At 45.5% G+C, this 22826-nt stretch overlaps 1 protein-coding gene across 4 annotated transcripts in view; it reads left to right on the forward strand.

Moving 5' to 3' along the window:
* Positions 1 to 6516: 6516 nt before the first annotated feature.
* The window catches only part of CIZ1 (CDKN1A interacting zinc finger protein 1), a 65886-nt gene continuing 49576 nt past the window's right edge, over positions 6517 to 22826 (forward strand). The window contains exons 1-4 of one of the 4 annotated variants that reach the window (XM_033960849.1): positions 6517 to 6541; positions 14114 to 14227; positions 14463 to 14581; positions 20634 to 20791. In XM_033960849.1, coding sequence (XP_033816740.1) covers positions 14139 to 14227; positions 14463 to 14581; positions 20634 to 20791 — 366 coding nt within the window. In that variant the 5' untranslated portion in view covers positions 6517 to 6541; positions 14114 to 14138. Of the gene's footprint in view, positions 6542 to 6780; positions 7126 to 7375; positions 7488 to 14113; positions 14228 to 14462; positions 14582 to 20633; positions 20792 to 22826 lie in introns of those variants that run through there. The other 3 variants (XM_033960848.1, XR_004540861.1, XM_033960847.1) reach the window with 3 other exon arrangements.

The raw sequence follows: 22826 nt of genomic DNA on the forward strand, positions 1-22826 counted from the left end.
GGCTTTATCGGAATCTGCTTCCACGTAACTTCCGTCCGGTCTTCTAAGGTGTACTATCCCGCCTGTGTTCCTTTTTCTGTCACTAATATAACTGAAGAAGGATTTGTCCCCCTTTTTAATGTTTTTTGCCAGAATTTCTTCCACTCGAAGTTTTGCCTCCCTAACTGCCATTTTGACCGCTGTAGACCTGGTCCTATATTCTACTTTTGCCTCTCTTTTCTCCGTGCGCTTGTAGGAGAGAAACGCTTTTTTCTTCTCCTTAATGAGGTGTGAGATCTCCGCAGTGAACCATTGGGGTTTATTGTTTCTTTGTCGTTTATTTACTGATTTTATGAAGCGGCTAGTTGCTTCATGTATGGTTGATTTCAGTGTTAACCACTTAGCTTCTACATCATCGGTCTCCGCTTGGTCCTGCAGCGTCTGATGGACGAAATCTCCCATGCGTGCGAAGTCTGTGCCCCGGAAATTGAGCACCTTTGTTTTCGTGTTTGATCTAGGGAAGCCTTTCCTAAGGTTGAACCATACTATGTTGTGGTCGCTGGAGGATAGCGTATCTCCTACTGAGACCTCTGAGACGCTTTCCCCGTTGGTGAGTACCAGGTCGAGGATCGCCTGGGCCCTAGTGGGCTCCGTTACCATTTGTTTGAGACGTGCTCCCTTTATGGAGGTTAAGAGCCTCCTGCTACCGCTGGTTGTCGCTGAAAATGAGTTCCAGTCTGCATCAGGCATATTGAAGTCCCCTAGCAGTACAGCTTCTCCTCGTAGAGTGATATTCTCTATGTCTTCAATTAATTCTGCGTCCATGTCTTCTAGTTGTCTTGGGGGTCTGTATACCACACCTAGATACAGGCATTTTTCTCTGCCTCTTGCCAGGTTTACCCAGAGGGACTCCCCGGTGTACTTGACATCTGTGATCCTGGTGGTTTTGATGTCCTCTTTAATGTATAGAGCTACCCCCCCTCCTAACCTGCCCTCTCTGTCCTGACGAAGTAGATTGTAGCCCGGTATAGCCATATCTCACCCATGTGAGTCCGTGAACCAAGTTTCAGATATTGCCACCACATCTAGGTCGGCATTCCTTATTTCAGCCTCCAATTCTAGAATTTTGTTACCTAAACTGTGTGCATTGACATACATGGCCCTCCATATCTTGTGTTTGCTAAGTCCCTGTGAGGCGTATCCTACCCGAGTCGGTGTGACTCCCAAAGAACTGTTTGCAATGTGGGTACTTACCTTGGACATGGAAGCGGAGTTTCGACTCACCTCATCAGGATAATTCCTTTCTGCACTAATATGTGAATGGGTACCCTCCCCCGACTTACCTAGTTTAAAGCCCTGTGAAGCAGGCGGGCTAGTCGGTGTCCAAAGACGTTCTTACCCCTACTGGTCAGATGGAGTCCGTCTGGTCCCTGAAGTCCTTGTAGCGCTTCCCCATGGTTTAGGAATCCGAAGTTCATATCCCGGCACCATCCTCTAGCACTCTCCCTCATGGTTCAGCATTTTTCTCACTCTCTTCCTCACTCCCATTGTCAGGCAGTTCTCCATCACTGTATTCTGCTCCTGAATCCAATTTCTCCCTCCTTCTCCCCCTCCACCTCGTATATCTCTCCCTTCCTTCCTCTTATCCACCCCCATGTCTAACACCTCTCTTTCCCTCCCTTATGCCGAGTCAAACCTCTCTATCCTCACCATCAGGGCAGGATTAATTCTTTGAGGGCCCCTAGGGCCCCCTTCCCCATTCTGACGCACCCCAGCGAAATCAGGAAGCTGTGTCAGAGGAAAGCTTTGGGCAAGCAGCACCGCTTGGAAAATTACAGTTGGTGTTGCCTTTCTTACCCGCGTTCCTTGCTCATCTTACTTTCTGTCGATGGGGGTCCGTTGCCGATCGATTGGGGGGGGCCCGTGTTGTCAATCAGGGGGGGGCACATTGCCGATCGATGCTGGGAGGGCCCATCGCCATTTGAAAAAAAAAAAATACCTTCCTTCATCGGGCCCTAAGCGTGTGCCTACTTGGCCTATTCGTTAATCCTACCCTGCTCACCATGCATTCTCTCTCCCTTCCTCCCCTCCATTTATCATGTGAAGTTTCATCTTCTCCCCACATCATGCATGTGTTCCCCTCCTCCCCCTATGCCAGCATCTTTCCTTCCTCTCACTCCTCCACTCCACATGTGCAACCAACTTTCCTTCCTCCTCTCCTCTGTACTCTAAGGCTTGTTTCTTTGGGTTGCAATATCGGCAGCAATTCTCACACACTGTCTGCCAGTAACCCGGAAGCCTCCTCTCTGCTGTGGAGAGACTTCTAGGTTAGCAGCAGGCAAAGCGTGGGAATCGCTGCCGATACCACTACCCAAAGAAGCTAACACTGTCAAGATTCTGAGCAGTAGCGCAGAATTCTGCCAGGAGTAAGGGTTGGATTACATTAGTATTGCCAGTAGGAAAAGGATTTTGGAATTATTATGGACAATACACTGACATCCTCATCTCAGTGTTTGGTATATCAAGAGACTGAATAAACTAAACTGTTAAACAGGAACAGAGTAAAGCAGTTCACATTGTAAATTACCAAAAAGCAGTCAGGAAAGGGAGACAGCAGCAGCCTATAACTTGGAGCTGAAGTACCCAGTGGCATATGTCACATCTCAATAAAGATTTCAGTAGGTAAGTTTTAAGGCCAGCCTTGAAATGGGACCTAGTAATCTCACTTAAGGTGCCACATAAAGGATTTCAGAACAGAAGTGCAAAATATCTAAAGGTGATCTAACATGCGGTAATAGAAATGCCAATTGATCCACACACTGAGAGCAAAGGAAGACCCTGAATAAAATGCTCTATTCTCCCAAAGAAGGGTCAGAGCAAATTCTACAAAATGACAAGAAGCCAATGGAGACCCACAAGAAGAGTTGTGGAATGTTCATATGTACTTGCTCTGGTCGCAGGGGTCTCAAAGTCCCTCCTTGAGGGCCGCAATCCAGTCGAGTTTTCACGATTTCCCCAATGAATATGCATGAGATCTATGTGCATGCACTGCTTTCAATGCATATTCATTGGGGAAATCCTGAAAACCCGACTGGATTGCGGCCCTCAAGGAGGGACTTTGAGATCCCTGCTGGTGGGTAGTTTTGTTGTGGTATTCAGGAGTACAGTATTTGAAGGCATCAGTGTAATTTTATTGTACATTGCAACAAAGCAAATTACAGACAGAGTTGTTCAAAGTACTACGTCAATGTCCTTAAAGGTACAAATAAATGTATATTTTAATACTTAAGTAAAAGTATAGTAAAGAGAACACATGAAAAAATCTACTTAAGTGAAAGTAATAAAGTTATTGCCTAATATAATACTTTTTGAGTAAAAAGTACAAGTACTACAACTACTGTTAATGTTTTTATCCCAATAACTTTATTGCTCTACAATTCAAACCACTTTGCTTTTAGTAAAACTAAATTTTGAAAATGACTGTCATTAACTTGTGAGTCATTCATTAATCCAGCATAGGTAAAAAGGCATTCAACAACTGCAATAGTAGGAAGTGGACTGTTCAGTCTGATAAAAATTAAAATCCTTCAAATCAGACCAGGCTGCAATACTACTGATGTCTTCTGACTGGATTTACAAGTATTGAGCAAGGGAACCTCTGTCTGAAATACCTTACTTCCATATAGCAAAGAGTACTTAATAAGAACATAAGAATAGCCTTGCTGGATCAGACCAATGGTCCATCTAGCCCAGTATCCTGTCTTCATGGAGGCCAATCTAAGACACAAGTACCTGGCAATACCCCAAATAGTAGCAGTATTCCATGCCACCAATCCAGGGCAAGCAGTGGCTTCTCCCATGTCTGTCTCAAGAGTAGTTTATGGACTTTACCTCCAGGAACTTGTCCAAACCTTTTTTAAAACCAGCTACATTAACCGCTCTTACCACATCCTCTGGCAATGCATTCCAGAGCTTAACTATTCTCTGAGTGACAAAATATTTCCTCCTATTGGTTTTAAAAGTATTACTCTGTAACTTCATCGAGTATCCCCTAGTCTTTGTAAATCTTGATGCAATAAAAAATGGATCCACTTGTACCCGTTCTACATCACTCAGGGTTTGGTAGACTTTGATCATATCTCCCTTCAGCTGTCTCTTTTCCAAGCTGAAGAGCCCTAACCTTTTTAGTCTTTCCTCATATGAGAGGAGTTCCATTCCCTATATGATCTTGGTCGTTCTTCTTTGAACCTTTTCTAGAGATAAGGAAACCAGAACTGAACGCAATACTCAAGGTGAGGTCGCACCATTGAACAACACAGAGGTATTATAACATTCTTAGTCTTGTTTACCATCCCTTTTCTAATAATTCCTAGCATCTTGTTTACTTTTATGGCCGTCTCCACACATTGGGCAGGTTTCAGTGTATTGTCCACAATATGCAAATCTGCCTCATGCATATTCATTAGGGATATCTTGAAAATCCAGCTGGCTTGGGTCCCCCAGGACAGATTTAAGAACTATTGCATTAGAGGATCTGGCAGAGACCCATTTACAAACTATGTAGCCTTCCCAATTAATATTTCCAAATAAACAAAGACACTTTATTAATTTGAAAATATTAATTGGAAAGAATACATGCAAGGGCCAGTGACTTCAGAGGTCATTTGATCTATCAGTACATGAGGGATCTGGCTGCATGTGGAGGTTACCATATGCATGTGCCAGTAGATCAAGTTACTGCTGATGCTACTGGCCTGAGAATGAGGACTGCTACTACTTTTGGATACGCAGGATAACTACAGCCACACATATGGGCAATGTCACAGCTGATGGCGCTGATCAGCCCTTGTCATAGAGCTCAGAAAACTTTTAAATGGGTCTTTTGAGCATGCGCAGTAGTTCCTGTCTAGTGCTACACATTCAAATCCCATCAATTATTTTGTAATCACCACAGCAGTCGGCAGAAAAAAGACTCTTGTCTTTCTCCACATTATTCAAAATTGAATTTGATCGTGCAGGGCTAATATTTTCTACTAGTGTTTAAGTCCGTTATATTAACTTCTGCATATCCAGCTGCTTGTGGATTATAAACCCAACTTGTTCTCTGGATATCTGTAGTGTTTCTCAGCAATTGTTTTAGCCAATATTCGCTGATCTAACAAAATAAGGTCATGGACATGGTTAACAATTTCAGGAGTTGACGCCGTTTGAGGCCTCCCAGACCTTGCTGCATCTTCTGTCTTAAAATCTCCACACTGAAAGTTTACATACCACTTCTTTACTGTGGTATATGATGGGCATTTGTCACTCATTGTTTGCATCATACATCCATGGATTTCCTTTGGAGTTTTCTTCTGCAGGAATAGGAACTTTATGACAGCTCGGAGTTTCACACTTGAAAATTCCACACTTTTCATTGACCTGGTTCAATCAATGATCTGAAACAATGTCAAAACATAGCATTATGAATCTGCAAATTGGGTCTTTGCAAAATAAAATAACACTCTTTTCAGCTACAGTGGCAAAATGATGCTCAGAATTTAGAAAGTTGGTTGGGCTGAGCCTTTTCAGCACCTCCTCATATTTATTATCATTTGCATCTGTTATGAATGCTCCAGGGCCATGTCTATGACACATTCTGTTTCACTGGTAGATGTTTGCCAAGTAGTCACATGATCTGCACCTCTCATGTTTACAAAACCTTATTGTATTGATAAACCATTCTTTTCTGATTCTTTATTTGTTAATGCTATAATAAATTCAGTTAATGTTTGAGGCAGGGGCACAGATGTGAAGTGGGCCTGGCATGTCCACTTAGCAGCTGTAGGCAGCGATTCCTACATGCTGCCGGTAGTTGACCTGGAAGCCTTTCCTCTGATGTGTTTGCATCTTGTGTCAGAGGGAAGGCTTTTTGGGTGAACCACTGCCAGTGACCTGAAGAGAAACAAAAATGTTGTACAGGCTGGGGGTGGATAGGGATGGTGGGAAATAGAGAGGTTGCTGCACAGGTTGGGGGTGTGGGAAGAGAGGGAAAGAGGAAGGCTGCATGGGCTAGTGGGATGGGAAGGGAGGGAGAGAGGCTGCGACTTGGGCTGGGGGTGGTGAGGGAGGGAGAGAGGCTGCTGCATCATTTGGGAGTAGGTGGGGAGGAAGGGAAAGAGAGAAGCTGCTGTGTGAGCTGGGGGATGGGAGGGAAAGAGGGAGGCTGCTGCACGGGCTGGGGGATGGGAGAGGAGGGAAAGAGGGAGGCTGCATGGGCTGGGGTGGTGAGGGAGGGAGAGAGGCTGCTGCACCGTTTGGGAGGAGGTGGGGAGGAAGGGAGGGAAGGAAAGAAAGAAGTTGCTGCATAGGATGGGGGATGGGAGGGAAAGAGGGCGGCTGCATGGGATGGGGGTGGTAAGGGAGGGAAAGAGAGAGGCTGGTGCACTAACTCAGAAGGCGAGAGACTGCTCATAGGCTGGAGGTATGGGAGGGGAGGGAATGAGGGAGGCTGCTGCACAGGCTGGAGGATGGGAGGGGAAGGACAGAGGGAGGCTGCATGGACTTAGGGGTGGTAAGGGAGGTAAGTGGTGAGGGAGGCTGCTGCACCATTTGGGAGTAGGTGGGGAGGGAGGGGCTGCATGAGCTGGGAGATGGGGGGGAAAGAGGAAGGCTGTATGGGCTGCCCCCTATTCTTTCTGTTATGTTGATGCATGTTTTTGTAATTCCTGTTGCAACCCTCAGCTTGGGAGGGCCCCACACGTGTGGGTGTTGTTATCCTGCTTGCCCAATATCCGTAGACAGCCGGATACAACAGCCACGCAGCCCTACCCTGAGATGAAGTCGGCTTTATACCTTCACTGGCGGGATTCGAATGTGCATGCTCAGAGGACCCATTTAAAAGTCTTCTGACCTCCATAACAAGGGCCGATCGGTGCCGTCAGCTGTGACGTCAACCACAAGAGTAGCCGTTGTATCCTGCTGTCCACGGAGAAACGTGTAGCACACTACCCCCGGTTTGACTTTGAAATCGGCCGCTACAGGCGCTATAGCTTTCCTCATCCGGGGTCCCGCCCCCCTCTGACGCAACCTATCAAATCTCCAGCGTCCTGCCCTTCTCTGGTTCAAGTTCCTGTTTCCGGCAAGGTGGGATGTGGGTGACTTCAGGTATGAGTTTGATGGTAGGATGTTGAGGAGGAGGGCCGGATCGCGGACAGGAAGGATACATGTTGGACCGACTAGAATAAAATCTGTGTGACTCTGTGCTTTTAGTGGTGGGGAGACGTGTTTGGTAGTGGCATGCATGGGGAAGGATTAGTTGTACCGTTAGTTTCAGGGGCGAGGGGAGGGGGATGGATGAATCTTAGACTTAGACTGTGCAAAGTTAGCTGTTGGGGGTAGAGGGAAGAAGGATTCAGGGGCTTGGAGAATCTGGCCCTGAGTTGGTAAACATGAGTGGTACTCTTGAATGTGGAATGGACTCTGGGATAGGTATTAGTGGCCACGAAAGGAGCTGGTGGTAAAATGAGGTGAGGAAGCATAAAAGCTAGGTGGGAGGGGAAAATAGTTCTGGTAATGGGTGGGAAGGCACAAGAGGTCCTTTATGAAATGTGGAGGGCAGGATGAGTGATGCTGTTTGGAAAGCAGGGAGTCTCTTAAGTTAGAAAGGGGAGGGATGGGCTGGTACTGTTAGCATGTGGGTGATGCAGCTCTGAGCAGGGTGGGATAGGAATAGATGATAAAATGGGTATACAATAATGTTGGTGATCTGTTAACAAGATACAATAGGTGAGAAATGCAACTTGACAAGGGACAATACAGACTAGTGTCAGAACCTGTAAATTCTTGTTTTTGTTCTTTGTATACAGTATAAGTTTATTTTATTTAAGAATTGCCACTGCTGGGTCAGAACAATGGTCCATCCTGCCCCAGTCCGCTCACGCGGCAGCCCCAAGGTCAAGACCAATGCTCCAAATGAATCCAGTCTCACCAGTTTAGCATGAACTTGTCCAACTTTGTCTTGAATTCCTGGAGGGTGTTTTCCCCTATAACAGCCTCCAGAAGAGCGGTCCAGTTTTTCATCACTCTTTGGGTGAAGAAGAACTTCCTTATGTTTGTACGGAATCTATCCCCTTTTAACTTTAGAGAGTGCCCTCTCGTTCTCCCTACCTTGGAGAGGGTGAACAACCTGTCTTTATCTACTAAGTCTATTCCCTTCAATATCTTGAATGTTTCTATCATGTCCCCTCTCAGTCTCCTCTTTTCAAGGGAGAAGAGGCCCAGTTTCTTTAATCTCTCACTGTACGGCAACTCCTCCATCCCCTTAACCATTTTAGTCGTTCTTCTCTGGACCCTTTCGAGTAGTACCGTGTCCTTCTTCATGTACTGCGACCAGTGCTGGATGCAGTACTCCAGGTGAGGGCGCACCATGGCCCGGTTCAGCAGCATGATAACCTTCTATGATCTGTTCGTGATCCCCTTCTTGATCATTCCTAGCATTCTGTTCGCCCTTTTCGCCGCTGCAGTGCATTGTGCAGATGGCTTCATCGACTTGTCAATCAGAACTCCCAAGTCCCTTTCCTGGGAGGTTTCTCCAAGTACCGCCCCAGACATCCTGTATTCGTGCATGACATTTTTGTTCCCGACATGCATCACTTTGCACTTATCCACATTGAACCTTATCTGCCATGTCGATGCACATTTCTCGAGCTTGATTATGTCATGTTGCAGATCTTCACAATCCCCCTATGTCTTCACTACTCTGTATAACTTTGTATCGTCCGCAAATTTAATCACCTCGCTTGTCATACCAATGTCCAGATCGTTTATAAAGATGTTGAAGAGCACAGGTTCAAGCAACGAGCCCTGCGGCACCCCGCTGGTGACGCTCTTCCAGTCTGAGAATTGTCCATTTACCCCCACTCTCTTTTTCCTATGCTCCAGTCAGTTTTTAATCCACGTGAGTATTTCACCCTCGATTCCATGGCATGCAATTTTCTGAAGTAGTCGTTCATGTAGAACTTTGTCAGCCGCCTTCTGAAAATCCAGATATACAATGTCGACCGGGTCGCTCTTGTCTATCCACCTGTTTACTCCCTCGAAGAAGTGCAGCAAGTTTGTCAGGCAGGATCTGCCTTTACTGAAACTGTGCTGGCTGGTCCTCATCAGACCGTGTCCGTCAAGGTGATCAATGATGCGATCCTTTATCAGCGCCTCTACCATCTTTCCCGGTATCGAGGTCAGACTCACCGGTCTGTAGTTTCCCGGATCTCTCCTCGAACCTTTTTTGAAGATCGGCGTAACATTCGCCAACTTCCAGTCTTCCGGAATCTTTCCCGATCTGATTGACAGATTGGCTATTGACTGAAGCAGTTCAGCTATAGTCCTTTTCAGTTCCTTGATGACCCTCGGATGGACCCTGGGGATTTATCGCTCTTAAGTCTATCAATCTGCTTGTATACCTCTTCTAGATTGACTGTCAACCCTGTCAGTTTCCCGTCTTGGTTTCCAGTATATAGTCTGATGGGTTCCGGTAAGCTGTATATATCCTCTTTGGTAAATACAGACGCAAAAAATGTGTTCAGTTTGTTGGTGATTTCTTTGTCCTCCTTTAGCACTCCCTTTATTCCACGGTCATCCAACGACCCCACCACTTCCCTCGCGGGTTGTTTCTCCTTAATATATTGAAAGAACGGCTTGAAGTTTTTCGCCTCTTTGGCAATTTTTTCCTTGTAGTCTCTTTTGGCCCCTTTTACCACCTTATGGCACCTGCATTAATGTTGTTTGTGCTTATTCCAGTTCTCATCTGTTTTTGACCTTTTACATTCCTTAAATGAAGTTTTCTTGTCTCTAATCGCTTCGTTCACCTCTACAGTGAGCCATGCCGGTTCTTTTTCGTCTTGGATCCTTTGTTGTTACGTGGTATATATAGATTTTGTGCCTTGGTGACTGTGTCCTTAAAAAGGGACCAAGTTTGCTCTAGTGTTTTAACATAGTAGATGACGGCAGATAAAGACCCGAATGGTCCATCCAGTCTGCCCAACCTGATTCAATTTAAATTTTTTTTTTTTTTTCTTCTTAGCTATTTCTGGGCGAGAATCCAAAGCTTTACCCGGTACTGTGCTTGGGTTCCAACTGCCGAAATCTCTGTTAAGATTTACTCCAGCCCATCTATACCCTCCCAGCCATTGCCCATCCTCCTCCAAACGGCCATGCACAGACACAGACCGTACAAGTCTGCCCAGTAACTGGCCTAGTTCAATCTTTAATATTATTTTCTGATTCTAAATCTTCTGTGTTCATCCCACGCTTCTTTGAACTCAGTCACAGTTTTACTCTCCACCACCTCTCTCGGGAGCACATTCCAGGCATCCACCACCCTCTCCGTAAAGTAGAATTTCCTAACATTGCCCCTGAATCTACCACCCCTCAACCTCAAATTATGTCCTCTGGTTTTACCATTTTCCTTTCTCTGGAAAAGATTTTGTTCTACGTTAATACCCTTTAAGTATTTGAAAGTCTGAATCATATCTCCCCTGTCTCTCCTTTCCTCTAGGGTATACATATTCAGGGCTTCCAGTCTCTCCTCATACGTCTTCTGGCGCAAGCCTCCTATCATTTTCGTCGCCCTCCTCTGGACCGCCTCAAGTCTTCTTACGTCTTTTGCCAGATACGGTCTCCAAAACTGAACACAATACTCCAAGTGGGGCCTCACCAATGACCTGTACAGGGGCATCAACACCTTCTTCCTTCTACTGACTACGCCTCTCTTTATACAGCCCAGAATCCTTCTGGCAGCAGCCACTGCCTTGTCACACTGTTTTTTCGCCTTTAGATCTTCGGACACTATCACCCCAAGGTCCCTCTCCCCGTCCGTGCATATCAGCTTCTCTCCTCCCAGCATATACGGTTCCTTCCTATTATTAATCCCCAAATGCATTACTCTGCATTTCTTTGCATTGAATTTTAGTTGCCAGGCATTAGACCATTCCTCTAACTTTTGCAGATCCTTTTTCATATTTTCCACTCCCTCTTCGGTGTCTACTCTGTTACAAATCTTGGTATCATCTGCAAAAAGGCACACTTTTCCTTCTAACCCTTCAGCAATGTCACTTACATACATATTGAACAGGATTGGCCCCAGCACCGAACCCTGAGGGACTCCACTAGTCACCTTTCCTTCCTTCGAGCGACTTCCATTAACCACCACCCTCTGGCGTCTGTCCGACAGCCAGTTTCTGAACCAGTTCACCACTTTGGGTCCTAACTTCAGCCCTTCAAGTTTGTTCAACAGCCTCTTATGAGGAACTGTATCAAAGGCTTTGCTGAAATCCAAGTAAATTACATCTAGCATATGTCCTCGATCCAGCTCTCTGGTCACCCAATCAAAAAATTCAATCAGGTTCGTTTGGCACGATTTACCTTTTGTAAAGCCATGTTGCCTCAGATCCTGTAACCCATTAGATTCAAGGAAATACACTATCCTTTCTTTCAGCAACACTTCCATTATTTTTCCAACAACTGAAGTGAGGCTCACCGGCCTGTAGTTTCCTGCTTCATCCTTGTGACCACTTTTATGAATAGGGACCACATCCGCTCTCCTCCAATCCCCAGGAATCACTCCCATCTCCAGAGATTTGTTGAACAAGTCTTTAATAGGACTCGCCAGAACCTCTCTGAGTTCCCTTAGTATCCTGGGATGGATCCCGTCTGGACCCATCGCTTTGTCCACCTTCAGTTTTTCAAGTTGCTCATAAACACCCTCCTCCGTGAACGGCGCAGAATCTACTCCATTTTCTCGTGTAACTTTGCCGGACAATCTCGGTCCTTCTCCAGGATTTTCTTCTGTGAACACAGAACAGAAGTATTTGTTTAGCACATTTGCTTTCTCCTCATCACTCTCCACATATTTGTTCCCAGCATCTTTTAGCCTAGCAATTCCATTTTTTATCTTCCTCCTTTCACTAATATATCTGAAAAAATTTTTATCTCCCTTTTTTACATTTTTAGCCATTTGTTCTTCCGCCTGTGCCTTCGCCAAACGTATCTCTCTCTTGGCTTCTTTCAGTTTCACCCTGTAGTCCTTTCTGCTCTCCTCTTCTTGGGTTTTTTTATATTTCATGAACGCCAACTCTTTCGCCTTTATTTTCTCAGCCACTAGGTTGGAGGACCATATCGGCTTCCTTTTTCTCTTGTTTTTATTGATTTTCTTCACATAAAGGTCCGTAGCCATTTTTATCGCTCCTTTCAGCTTAGACCACTGTCTTTCCACTTCTCTTATGTCCTCCCATCCTAACAGCTCTTTCTTCAGGTACTTTCCCATTGGATTAAAGTCCGTACGTTTGAAATCTAGGACTTTAAGTATCGTGTGGCTGCTCTCCACTTTAGCCGTTATATCAAACCAAACCGTTTGATGATCGCTACTACCCAGGTGAGCACCCACTCGAACATTAGAGATACTCTCTCCATTTGTGAGGACCAGATCTAATATCACTTTTTCCCTTGTGGGTTCCGTCACCATTTGTCTGAGCAGAGCCTCTTGAAAGGCATCCACAATCTCCCTACTTCTTTCCGATTCCGCAGACGGAACATTCCAGTCCGCATCCGGCAGGTTGAAATCTCCCAACAGCAGAACCTCCTCTTTCCTTCCAAACTTTTGGATATCCACAATCAGATCCTTATCAATTTGCTGCGATTGAGTCGGAGGTCTGTAGACTACACCCACGTAGATAGAAGTTCCATCTTCTCTTTTCAGAGCAATCCATATCGCTTCTTCCTCTCCCCAGGTCCCTTACAGTGCTTATTCTTTTCTTAATCTTCTTCCCAACCATGAGTCTCATCCCTTCGTAATTCCCTTTTTGGAAGTTCAGTGCCGTGGCCGTCGTTTTGGATCGATGTTTCTCACCTGCATCCAGATCGAAGCAGATCATATTGTGATTGCTGCTTCCCAGCGCACCTTCTACTTCTACATATTGTGCTGGTCCTCGCAGTTCATTTAGAATTAAGTCCAGAATTGTATTTCCTCTCGCATTTTCCTTGATGAGTTGTTCCAGGAAGCAATCGCCTACAGTATCCAGGAACTTGGTCTCCCTAGTGCAGCCAGAGGTGCATAGGTCCCAGTCTATCCCCGGACAGTTGAAGTCACCCATGATAACTGCTTTGCCTCCCTTGCAGTTGCATTTAATCTCGTCTGTCATTTCCCCATCAATTTCTTCGGACTGCCCTGGAGGTCGGTAGTTAGATGCCAATCTTCATTTCCAGTCCATTTATTCCAGGAATTTTGATCCATAGAGACTCTAACTTATCCGTCAGTTGTGGTGTGTTCTCTCCAGTAGATTCAATTCCTTCTTTGACGTATATGGCAATGCCCCCACCTTTTTGCACCACTTTGTCTCTGCGGTATAGTTTGTATCCTGGTAGCACAATGTCCCAGACATTTTCCTCAGTCCACCATGTTTCTGTGATGCCGATGATGTCAACGTTATCTTTTTGTGCCATAGCTTCTAAGTCACCCATCTTATTTCTTAGGCTCCTTGCATTCATGTACATACACTTGAGTTTACGACCCGTTCCTTTCTTGCATTTCCTTCCCACTTGTGTCCCTTTCAATCTGTCTTGCTTGTGATCCGGTGGGCCTTCCCCTATATCTTCCTGCACGGTATCCTCTTGTGAGTCTTCCCCTCTACCTTCCTGCACGGTATCCTCTGGGTATACCGGTTCCCAGTTCTCTCGTTCGACTGTCGGCTTTTCCTCTTCTTCCTAGTTTAAAAACTTCTCAACTTCTTTCTTGATGTTGCTTGCAAGTAGCCTCGTTCCGTCTCTGCTGAGGTGGAGTCCGTCCTTCCTGTATTTACTTTCCGCCTTGACCACTAAATATTCTTATTTACTTTCCGCCTTGACCACTAATAAAGTTGTCACTGTATTATGTGACAACTTGTGTTGCAAATGCTAATAAAATTAACAGGGAGTGAGGCACAGATGATTGTGTTAGCAGTGGAAAAGGGGGAATGTTGGATAATGGGTGGGGTGGTTGGTGATGTTTGGCTGAGAGAAAGTTTATTGGTGGTGCTGATGCTAGGGAGACGGGGTTCTGAGATGGGGGGAGGATAATATTATGGGGAATCAAAGTTTTCACTCTTTCTGCTGATCTCCACAGGTTGCTACTCATTGTCCTAAGAGAAATGTTTAACCCACTGCTGCAGCAGCAGCAGCTGCTCCGCCTCCAGCAAATCCTGCAGCCTCAGCAACCAGCCCAGCAGCATGGAGCCCGGTAAAAGAGCATGGGAGGATGTATGAATTATCCTGTGATGAGATGGAACATGACTGCTGTTGGGGGGGGGGGGTGTCAGGACAGATGTTCACTACCATTGCTTAAATGCAGCAGTTATGCTTTCCTACAGCATCCCTTGGTGGGAGATAAACTTCCTTCCTCTGTTTTAAGTTGAATCATATTATACATTATAAGTTTCTTATTGTTTTCCCTCTTCTGCCATTTTTTTGCACAGGGTTTTGCAGCCAGTACATCAACCACGGCAGCTTCTTAATTTACAAAATACAAACCAAATGACACTTCTCAATTCCAACCCTGTACTGCAACAAACTCTACTCCGGCAACACATGCAAGGTATGATAGGAATGTATGAACGAAAGCATGAGAAAGTGAGGAGGATTTCTAAGGGAGAGGAAGGGACTGTAGAGCTTAGCAGTTGATGTAGATGGGTAAATAGATTTTCTAGTAGTCCTGAATCATAGGGTTTTGCATCTGAACCCGCAAATTGCTTGCAGAAAACTGTCAATCATCTTGTTCAACTCCACCTTCTTCTCAGGGAGCTGCTTCTTCCCCCTCAGTTTGTTTTGTGCAAGCAAGTTGCTTAGAAGTGTTTCTGTTCTGCTCTGCAATTTTATTATTTTGGGGTATATTTTTTTCTAAGTATTCAATTGGATGCTCTGTTCCCACTTTTTGGGACTTCTGCTTGGGAGAAGGTGCAGACTTGCACTTCGGAAGTCTGCTGCTAACAGGACCATAGGCCTTCGGGAACACCTAGTTAGCCAGCCAGCTTTTGTATTTTTGAAACTCAGGGGCCGTCCACTGTGTAGATACTTGCATGCCTGATTTATTCTGAAGCTTCAGTGCAGGCTGTTTGGCTCCTTCTTGGCTTGGTTGGGATTAATAGTGGGCCGACTGCTTGGTCCTCCCCCATTTTGGGTTTTCCAGGGGTTCAGGTTCAGTCCAACCTCGGTCCGACTGGCAGTCCGAAGACCAGGTTCATTCAATGAATCTGTGAGGCAGAGTTCTTTTCCATTTGTTCTTTCTGAAATCCTATACTGAAACTGGCAGGCACCACATGGCACAATGAGTAAGGCTATTATAGCCTATGAGGAAAATCGAGAGGGAGGGGGGTGGTCTTCAAAAGTTGAATTTGAAGGTTTCTGCACCCAGAACCTAGGTCCCTCTCCTCTAAAACACCTTTCCCTGCGTCTTTTGTCTTTTAGGGAAGTCTCCATTGGCCATTTTTGGCGTGATTTTGCTGGTGGTGGCCATCTTGGAGTTTAAATGATCTTTTTCCTAAAGCCTCCATCTGCCTGAAAACTCCTCAATTTTGCTTAAAAGTCGATAGGAATATGGACCCCTCAGGCCTTCCTACCCTTATATCATGCCAAGTTTGCACTAGAGGCCAGCTGAGTGTCCATGTCCTACATGTAGCAGAGTGCGCAGGGGAGGGGCGGGAAACTTGGGCTCAGCCTCCTTCGAGTCCTTCAGGGCTGGGAATCTACAGGAAGTGCATTTCCAGGGGAAGAGACCCTTTCCAGAGCTCTGCAAAGCTGCAGTGATCAAGTGTAGATACATGGGGGCTACAGAGTTCAGGATGACTGGAAGAGGGCCCCTGCCAGGGTCCTCAAGACCCCCAGTACAACGCTTTACCCCGGATTTTGTGAGCCTCATGTGAACGCCTATTTGAACTGCTGAGGTTCCTGAGTGTCTGCATGCAGCACACCAGAAGCGGTGGCACAGGGCAGCTTCCCTCAGCATGCACCCCAGCCAGATGAGGGCATAGGCTTGGACCAGGAGGTTCAGTCTGACATAGACTGTGAGGATGGATGGAAAGTCAGATTTCATGCCAGTGTTGGATCTGCTGCTGAGGTCAACTCCCATGGCATGGCAATACTTTCAGATCCTGGGGTTGATGGCAATAGCCATAAAAGTGGTCCCGTGGGTGAGAGCGCACATGAAGCACCTCAAAAACCACCTCCTCCCTTGTTGGCCTCCTTAGACGGACTTGCTTCAGCAACTACTACCATGGTTACCTGCAGTGAACAGCAGGCTGCGGTGGTGGCATCAGGCAGTTGTCCTCTCCAGGGGCATGCATCTTCGCATTTCCTCCTGGGAGATACTGATGACCTGTGCCAGCCTGTACAGTTTGGAGGGGTGTGGTCTATGCAATGGACACCCAGTTCAGGGTCGTTGGACACTGGCTCAGCAGAAGTGGTCCATAAATCACCTAGAACTCGGGGCCATTCGACTAGGGCTTCAGGCACTGGAGAAGTCTATGGAAAGCAAGGCAATCTGAGTCTTCTTGGACAATCCAACAGCAGTGGCCTATGTTAATAGGCAAGGAGGCACCAGAAGTGCCCCATTGTACCTAGAAGTTCATGGCAGCCAATTAGCTAGTGGCTCTGCATGGGCAGGAGCAAAGAAAGGTCACTCCTGCTGCAGTTCACCACTGAACCAACCAGGGATTCCAAAAGTATGTGGGGGAGAGAGGAGGGAGGTAAAAGTTCTTAGAATTGGCTGGGATAGGAGGCGGGAGGGATCCTTGCTGTCCTGGACCACCAGGACTTACGGCAGGTCCAGTGGAGACTTGCATGGCATCAGGATGAGGGAGGACAGGGTACAGAACCTGACAGGGAGAGAGGAGGGCTGGGTGCAGCGACTGGCAGGGGAGGGAGGGAGTAAGGGGGCTGGATGCAGAGTCTGGCAGAGCAGGGAGAGAAGGGGAACGAGCCTGGCAAGGCACTGCACTTGAAAATTAACACACCCACCCACCCCATCCCCAGTTTATATTTGAGTCAACCTTTTTTTCCCTCCTTTTTTGGGGGAAAAAGGTTCCTCTGTTTATATTTGAATATATACGGTAGGCACCCTTCCACAGTTGTGGGGTAATGCAATGGCACACATTTCCTTAAATTAAGTACAAGTGCCTCCCAAAAAGGAGTAACAATTGGGTACTCCCACCAAATGTGAACAAATGATCCATTTTGGTCACAGTTGCACCAGCACATCCCAGTTCTCACTTTATAAAGTTTAAGTAGTCAGTCTGGTGTGTAATATCATTGGTAAAAAAGTTTTTATTCATTCTCCTCTAGTGGAGTTGCCATTGATATTCTTAGCAGATATTGAAAGTTCCTGCGCCAGACCGGTTCATTAAAGGAGTGTCCTGGAGGGGATGGGTATTGTTACTTCTAGGGAACGTAAGAGTCCAGTTCCTTTGAAGCTTCTAGATTGGGGTGGGCATCATGATTTTCTTGTTGCTGGGAGGTTAGGGAGTTGGGATGGGGAAATGGGAATTTGGGATAGTTTGAGGGTGGGTGGGAGAGAGGGCAGTAGGGGTGAATGGGTTGGAGAATGTAGAAAGTTTTTGTAAAAGTTTTGTTGATGCTGATAATTGCTGCCTATAGTTGATTATTCTGTTTCTGGTTGATATAGATTTTTCTAGTCTATATTTGTATTCTAGTATACTGATCTTTAATAAATATGATTTAAACTAAACTAAAGGAACGCCCCAAAATCCGCTCCTATCGCCCAATATAACATGACACTGGAGTTGACTAATGTAAAATGGCCAGTCAATAGAGTCATTTCATATGGAATTTCCACAAGATTAAGCTCTATCCAGCTTTTATGCATGGTAAAAATCACATATTTGCCAATAATGAAAAGCATCTTTTTTTGCCAGCCCAAATTATCCTTGTAACTCCCCAAATGATTGTATCCTTCCATCACGCCAGACCTGATCCAATAAACACAGAGAGGTGAAAGCCCATCGAGAGTACATTGGGTCTGTCGTAGAGAGTTGCACAGGGACAGAAATCAAACCTGTCCCCGCCATCCCTGGTAGAATCAAATCCCTTCTCTTCCGTCCTCGCCCGTCCCTATAAACTTTAGAAGTAGTTATTTCATTTAATTATGCTACTGAATTAAAAGCTCTAGTAGAGACCCATTTACAAATAAGCAAAGACACTTTATTAATTTGGAAATATTAATTGGAAAGAATACATACTTTGTAAACAGGTTTTTACCAGAGCCTTTAATGTAAATATAAAATATAAATACTCAGCTGATGAGGACCTCCAAGCTGTCAGCTGAGGACTTCCTCTGTAGTTGGCCAGGGGTCCCTTTTGCCAATCTTGGCAGGCAGCAGTAGCATCCCTGAGTCACAGATGCTGGCACCTCAGTAGCTCATGGATGCTGCCAGCGACTGCTGCACTTGGTGGAGGGAAGTTCTGGCTGTCTCTAGAGGAGGTCCTCTGTTGGCAGTGCTTGGGAATTCCCACCAGCCACAGCAAGGGTCAGCAAATACTTCAACACTGTAGAAATAAAACCAGAAATGCATTTCCATTTGAACACAATACAAAGACATCTGCTATATACATTTCCCAACGCTAACATATTTTAGTCAATAAATTCCATGTTTTACCTTGGTTGTCTGGAGACTTATTTTTCCATCAAGTTGGTCCCAGCTTCTTTTTTCCATTTTCCCATCTTCTGTAAATTCTTCTGTTGCTGTGTCCATTGGTTCCTCCTACCATGCTCCAGTATTTATCCTCTCTCATTTCCCGGACCATGTGATTGTCTTTCGCCCCTGCCCACCAGCCGCATGCCCAACATTTCTCCTTCTATTACCCCTGTCCAGCACCATGCCACATCTCTCCCTCCATTCCCTTCACCACTAAGTCCTACATTCCTCCCTCTTGCATCGCTTTCAATCTGTCCAACTGTTTTTCCTTTCCACCACAACATTTCTCCCTCTCATCTTTCTCTTTCCTATCATCTGTACCTCACTTCCTCCCTAAAATTCTCCTCTTTCTCCCATTCCCCATGAACACGACCATTTCTCTTTTCCTCTCACTGACACACCCACACCCAATTCTCCCTTTGTATTCTCCCCTCCACCTCAACATCTCTTTCCTTCCCTTCCTCCATCCTCTCTCCCAAGTTCATGCCTTCTGTGTCCAAAAACACACTCTCTCCCCCCCTTCTGTGTCCCGTGTTTGCCTCCCACGTTTGAGTCCAGATACCGGTAACAGCAGGGGTTGGAGGCAGCTCGAGCCGAGAGGCTCGTCTTCTTTTCCTGCCTGCAGCACGCCACACAAACCAGAAATCTTCCCCTGACATCAGAGCTGATGTTGGAGGGACGGCTTCGTGTCAGTCACGTTCAGGGTCCACTGCCCTGCGAAGAAATGATTCATTGCGAAGACTGCGAAGAAATGATTCATTCCCATCTCCCTTCCTTTTCGCCTCTTCTATTTTGCAGACTAGATTTTATCACTAAGGAAGAAACTTCCTTTGAAGCTTCAGTAATCAGGGCAGGGGTTTCTGGATCCTTCCCAATTTAAGAACAGCTTTACTGCATCCTGCAAATTGTGGACTGGTCTGTTGAGGACACTGAGGAAGGAGAAATTTAACTCTTGCATGCTAGTTTTAATAGTACTACTACTAGTAATCATTTCTATAGTGCTACCACTTTTCTTTCCTTTAGTCTCAACAGACCTGTTAGATACTCACTCTGACTGATTAAGAGAGCACCTGTTTTATATTTCTACATGGTCTTCTCCATTCAGAGTTCACGTTCCCCTTCTGGTTAGTTTTATTTCAGAGATTTTTCTTTTATTGTTAGATTATATTGTTTAAAGGGTGCATAAGAAAGAATGAAGACTTGCTACTGTTGTGGAAACTTTTCCACTGAGGAAGCTGGAGCTGCACAGTGCTCTTAATAGGATGGGCCAAAATTCAATGTTCTCAGTCTCTACCTGCTAGTCAGTGGACACAACCCACAAGTTCTGAACTGGTCTATGGGGGAAAAAGGAAAGAAAATTAGAAGGCAAGACATATTACTTGCAACTTTACTGATTTTGACTTTTGTAATTCATTATACTCTAGGTTAACTAAAAATAGTCTCAAAAGGATTCATCTTATTTGAAACACAGTAGCCAGGTTTTTGAAGGGTAATAAGCAGGAGTGTCGCAGGTTTTCCATGATTTGCTCTGGCTTCCAGATGAATCATATTGCAAGATTAAATCCGTTGTTTAGTGCTCAAGAGTCTATATAAAGGAAGCTATACTAGTTTGCAAAATTAAATATATATCTAGTTGGTCTTCACAATAGGGGCTTTTGCAGTTTTCATCCTTGTCAGCTGTTCATCTTCATAAGAAATAATGTTCGTTACATTATTATTTTTTTTAAATTCATCTTATAAATTATGTGGAATTGATAACATTTTGACATTTTGCAGAATCTTGAAACATTTACATTTTGCCCAGTGTTAATAAGTCTAGCAGCTAAATTAGTCACTGGATATGTTGAATTTCTGGAATTGGGCTTGTTTTTATTGTAAAGTGCATAATACTTGGCAGAGAATGAGATCTGAAACAAATTACATTACAAACTGTTTCTGCAGGTAACTTTCAAGGATTAAACATAGCTTCTCCAGTACTGCAGCAGTTTTTCCCTCAGGCTTCACAACGTTCACTTTTGGGACCACCACCTGTAGGTTTCACAGGGAACCCCCTGTGCTTCAGCTTCCCATTTCAGCAACAAAACCGAATATATCAGAAGGTGAGAGGATTGAAAAATCTTGAAGGAGGTTTTGAATAGAGCTGTGAGTGTCTGGTTTATTTCTGAACTTCTGAATGTTTCACTGATGGCTCCTACACTCAAGGATAGTGTAAAAACAGTGCATTTCTAGCCTAAACTTAATTTTCAGTTGCACAGTAAGTGACAAACAGAGCAATACAAATACAAATTGAACAATCAGCTCTGCCTCATTTTCCTGCTGCTTCAACAAGCTATTGATATTTCCAATGCAATCAGTAGGTGTGTCATTCTGGATAAGTGGGTTATCTCCCCCAGGCCATGAGCCTCTGCAGATGGAATCCACTCCGGATTTTTTTCTCTAACCATCCTATTTCACAGAGACCTCTACTACCATCTACAGTTTTTCCCTTTTGCACATGAACCGGAAGGAGTGCTTCTGTTCTGCTCTGCTTTTTTCTTTATTTTCTTCGAGTTATTTTCGGTTTTCTTTGGGGAGGGGGGGAAATGCCCTGTTTGTGGGTCCAGCTCTACCTGCATGGAGAAGAAGCAGACTGTGGTCTGCAGCTGACAAGTGAATCCCTTGTGGTACTTGTTAGCTAGCCTGCAGAAGTATTTTTGGAGCTTGTGACTGTCGCTGATTAACGTGGCTCACTTACTGCTTGGCAGAGGTTTGAGTGCAGGCTGTTGGGCATCCATAGGAGCCTCAGTGGTGTCATGCGGGGTGCTGTCTGCGTTTTTGCCTATCCGTCAGTCTGCGGGGGTGGGGGTTCAGTCAGACACTGTGTCTGAACGGTAGCCTGAAGATTCGGTGTTGGAGAGACATTCTGGATGAGGCAGTGATTTCTTCTCAATTTCAGCTACTGTTAAGAGCTGAGGCAGGCTGCTGCACATTCCCAGCTTAGGACACAGTGAGTAAGGTTGTTGCAACCTGTGACGGGGGGAATCAGAATTGCAGTTTTCAGTAGTCTGTGCTTGTTCCCCCTATGTCTCCCCCGCCCCCAAAATCTTAATTTCACAAATTTTTGCTGTAATTTTGTTTTTCAGTGCCAAAATCCTGATGGTGGCCATCTTGAATTTTAGTAATCCTTTTTTTTTCTAAAGTTTCCTGCAGCTCCAAATCTGCAAGTTTTGCCTCAAAAGCTATTGGGATGGTAAATTGTGTGCCTCAGGAGCATCCTTGTGCCACGTGTAGGAGAGGTGGGAGCGTCCAGTTTAGCCTCTCCTTTATGCTCTTGGACTGAGGATAGGCAGCTAGCCCAGTGGTTTGGACAATTCTCTTTTCTGGCCCTAGAAACAATGATCGTCCTAGACGTGCAGAAACCATGGAGCCCAAGAGAGACAAATTAGAGTCATCTTTGGGTGACTCTGCGCTACCTGGAATGTCTTTCTCTCTTCATCAATTTAATGTGGAAAGTCTTTTAGGAAAGCCGTCCTTCCAAGGCAAAGGCAATTCAATTCAGCCTGTTGAATCGATTTTTCGATTCAATTTGCTTTTCCTGCCCAATTGAGTGGTTTTTTTCAAACATCTTGGCAGGTTTATTTTATAGCCTCTTCACCCACCCTTTGCCCTCTCCAGCCCCACTCCAGTGCACCAGGGAGGGGAAGGCCCACCATTTTGAAGTGGTGGTCCTGCCAGCCGGAGGGAGTAGGCATCCCTACGGCTGGCCTTGGATTGAGAGGTATGGGGGTGTCGGGGGAGCAGGGAGGCAAGCATCACCGGCAACAGGAGGGAATGGGCATCCCTCCTGCTGGGGATGTTGTCAGGGGTGGGGTGAGTGGACTTCACCGGTAGCAGGAGGGAGTGAGCATCCTGCCAAGGGAGGTGGGGGGGGTAGGAATTATTGGCAGCAGGATGGAGTGGGGCGGTGGTCAGGGGGACAGGGCAGAGTTTTCTGGCAGGTCTGAGCTGTCAAGTCTTACTTTCCTATCAATGCCTGCACTCGGGTACTGACCAGAATGTAAGGCTACATCAGCTCAGACCTGCCAGAAAATTTTGCCCACAAATGTAGGACAGTGAGGTTAGGGAATCACCTGGAATGCTCATTTAAATATTAAT

Source organism: Geotrypetes seraphini, chromosome 10 (assembly GCF_902459505.1).
Source record: "Geotrypetes seraphini chromosome 10, aGeoSer1.1, whole genome shotgun sequence".
In the NCBI taxonomy this organism is placed as follows: domain Eukaryota; kingdom Metazoa; phylum Chordata; class Amphibia; order Gymnophiona; family Dermophiidae; genus Geotrypetes; species Geotrypetes seraphini.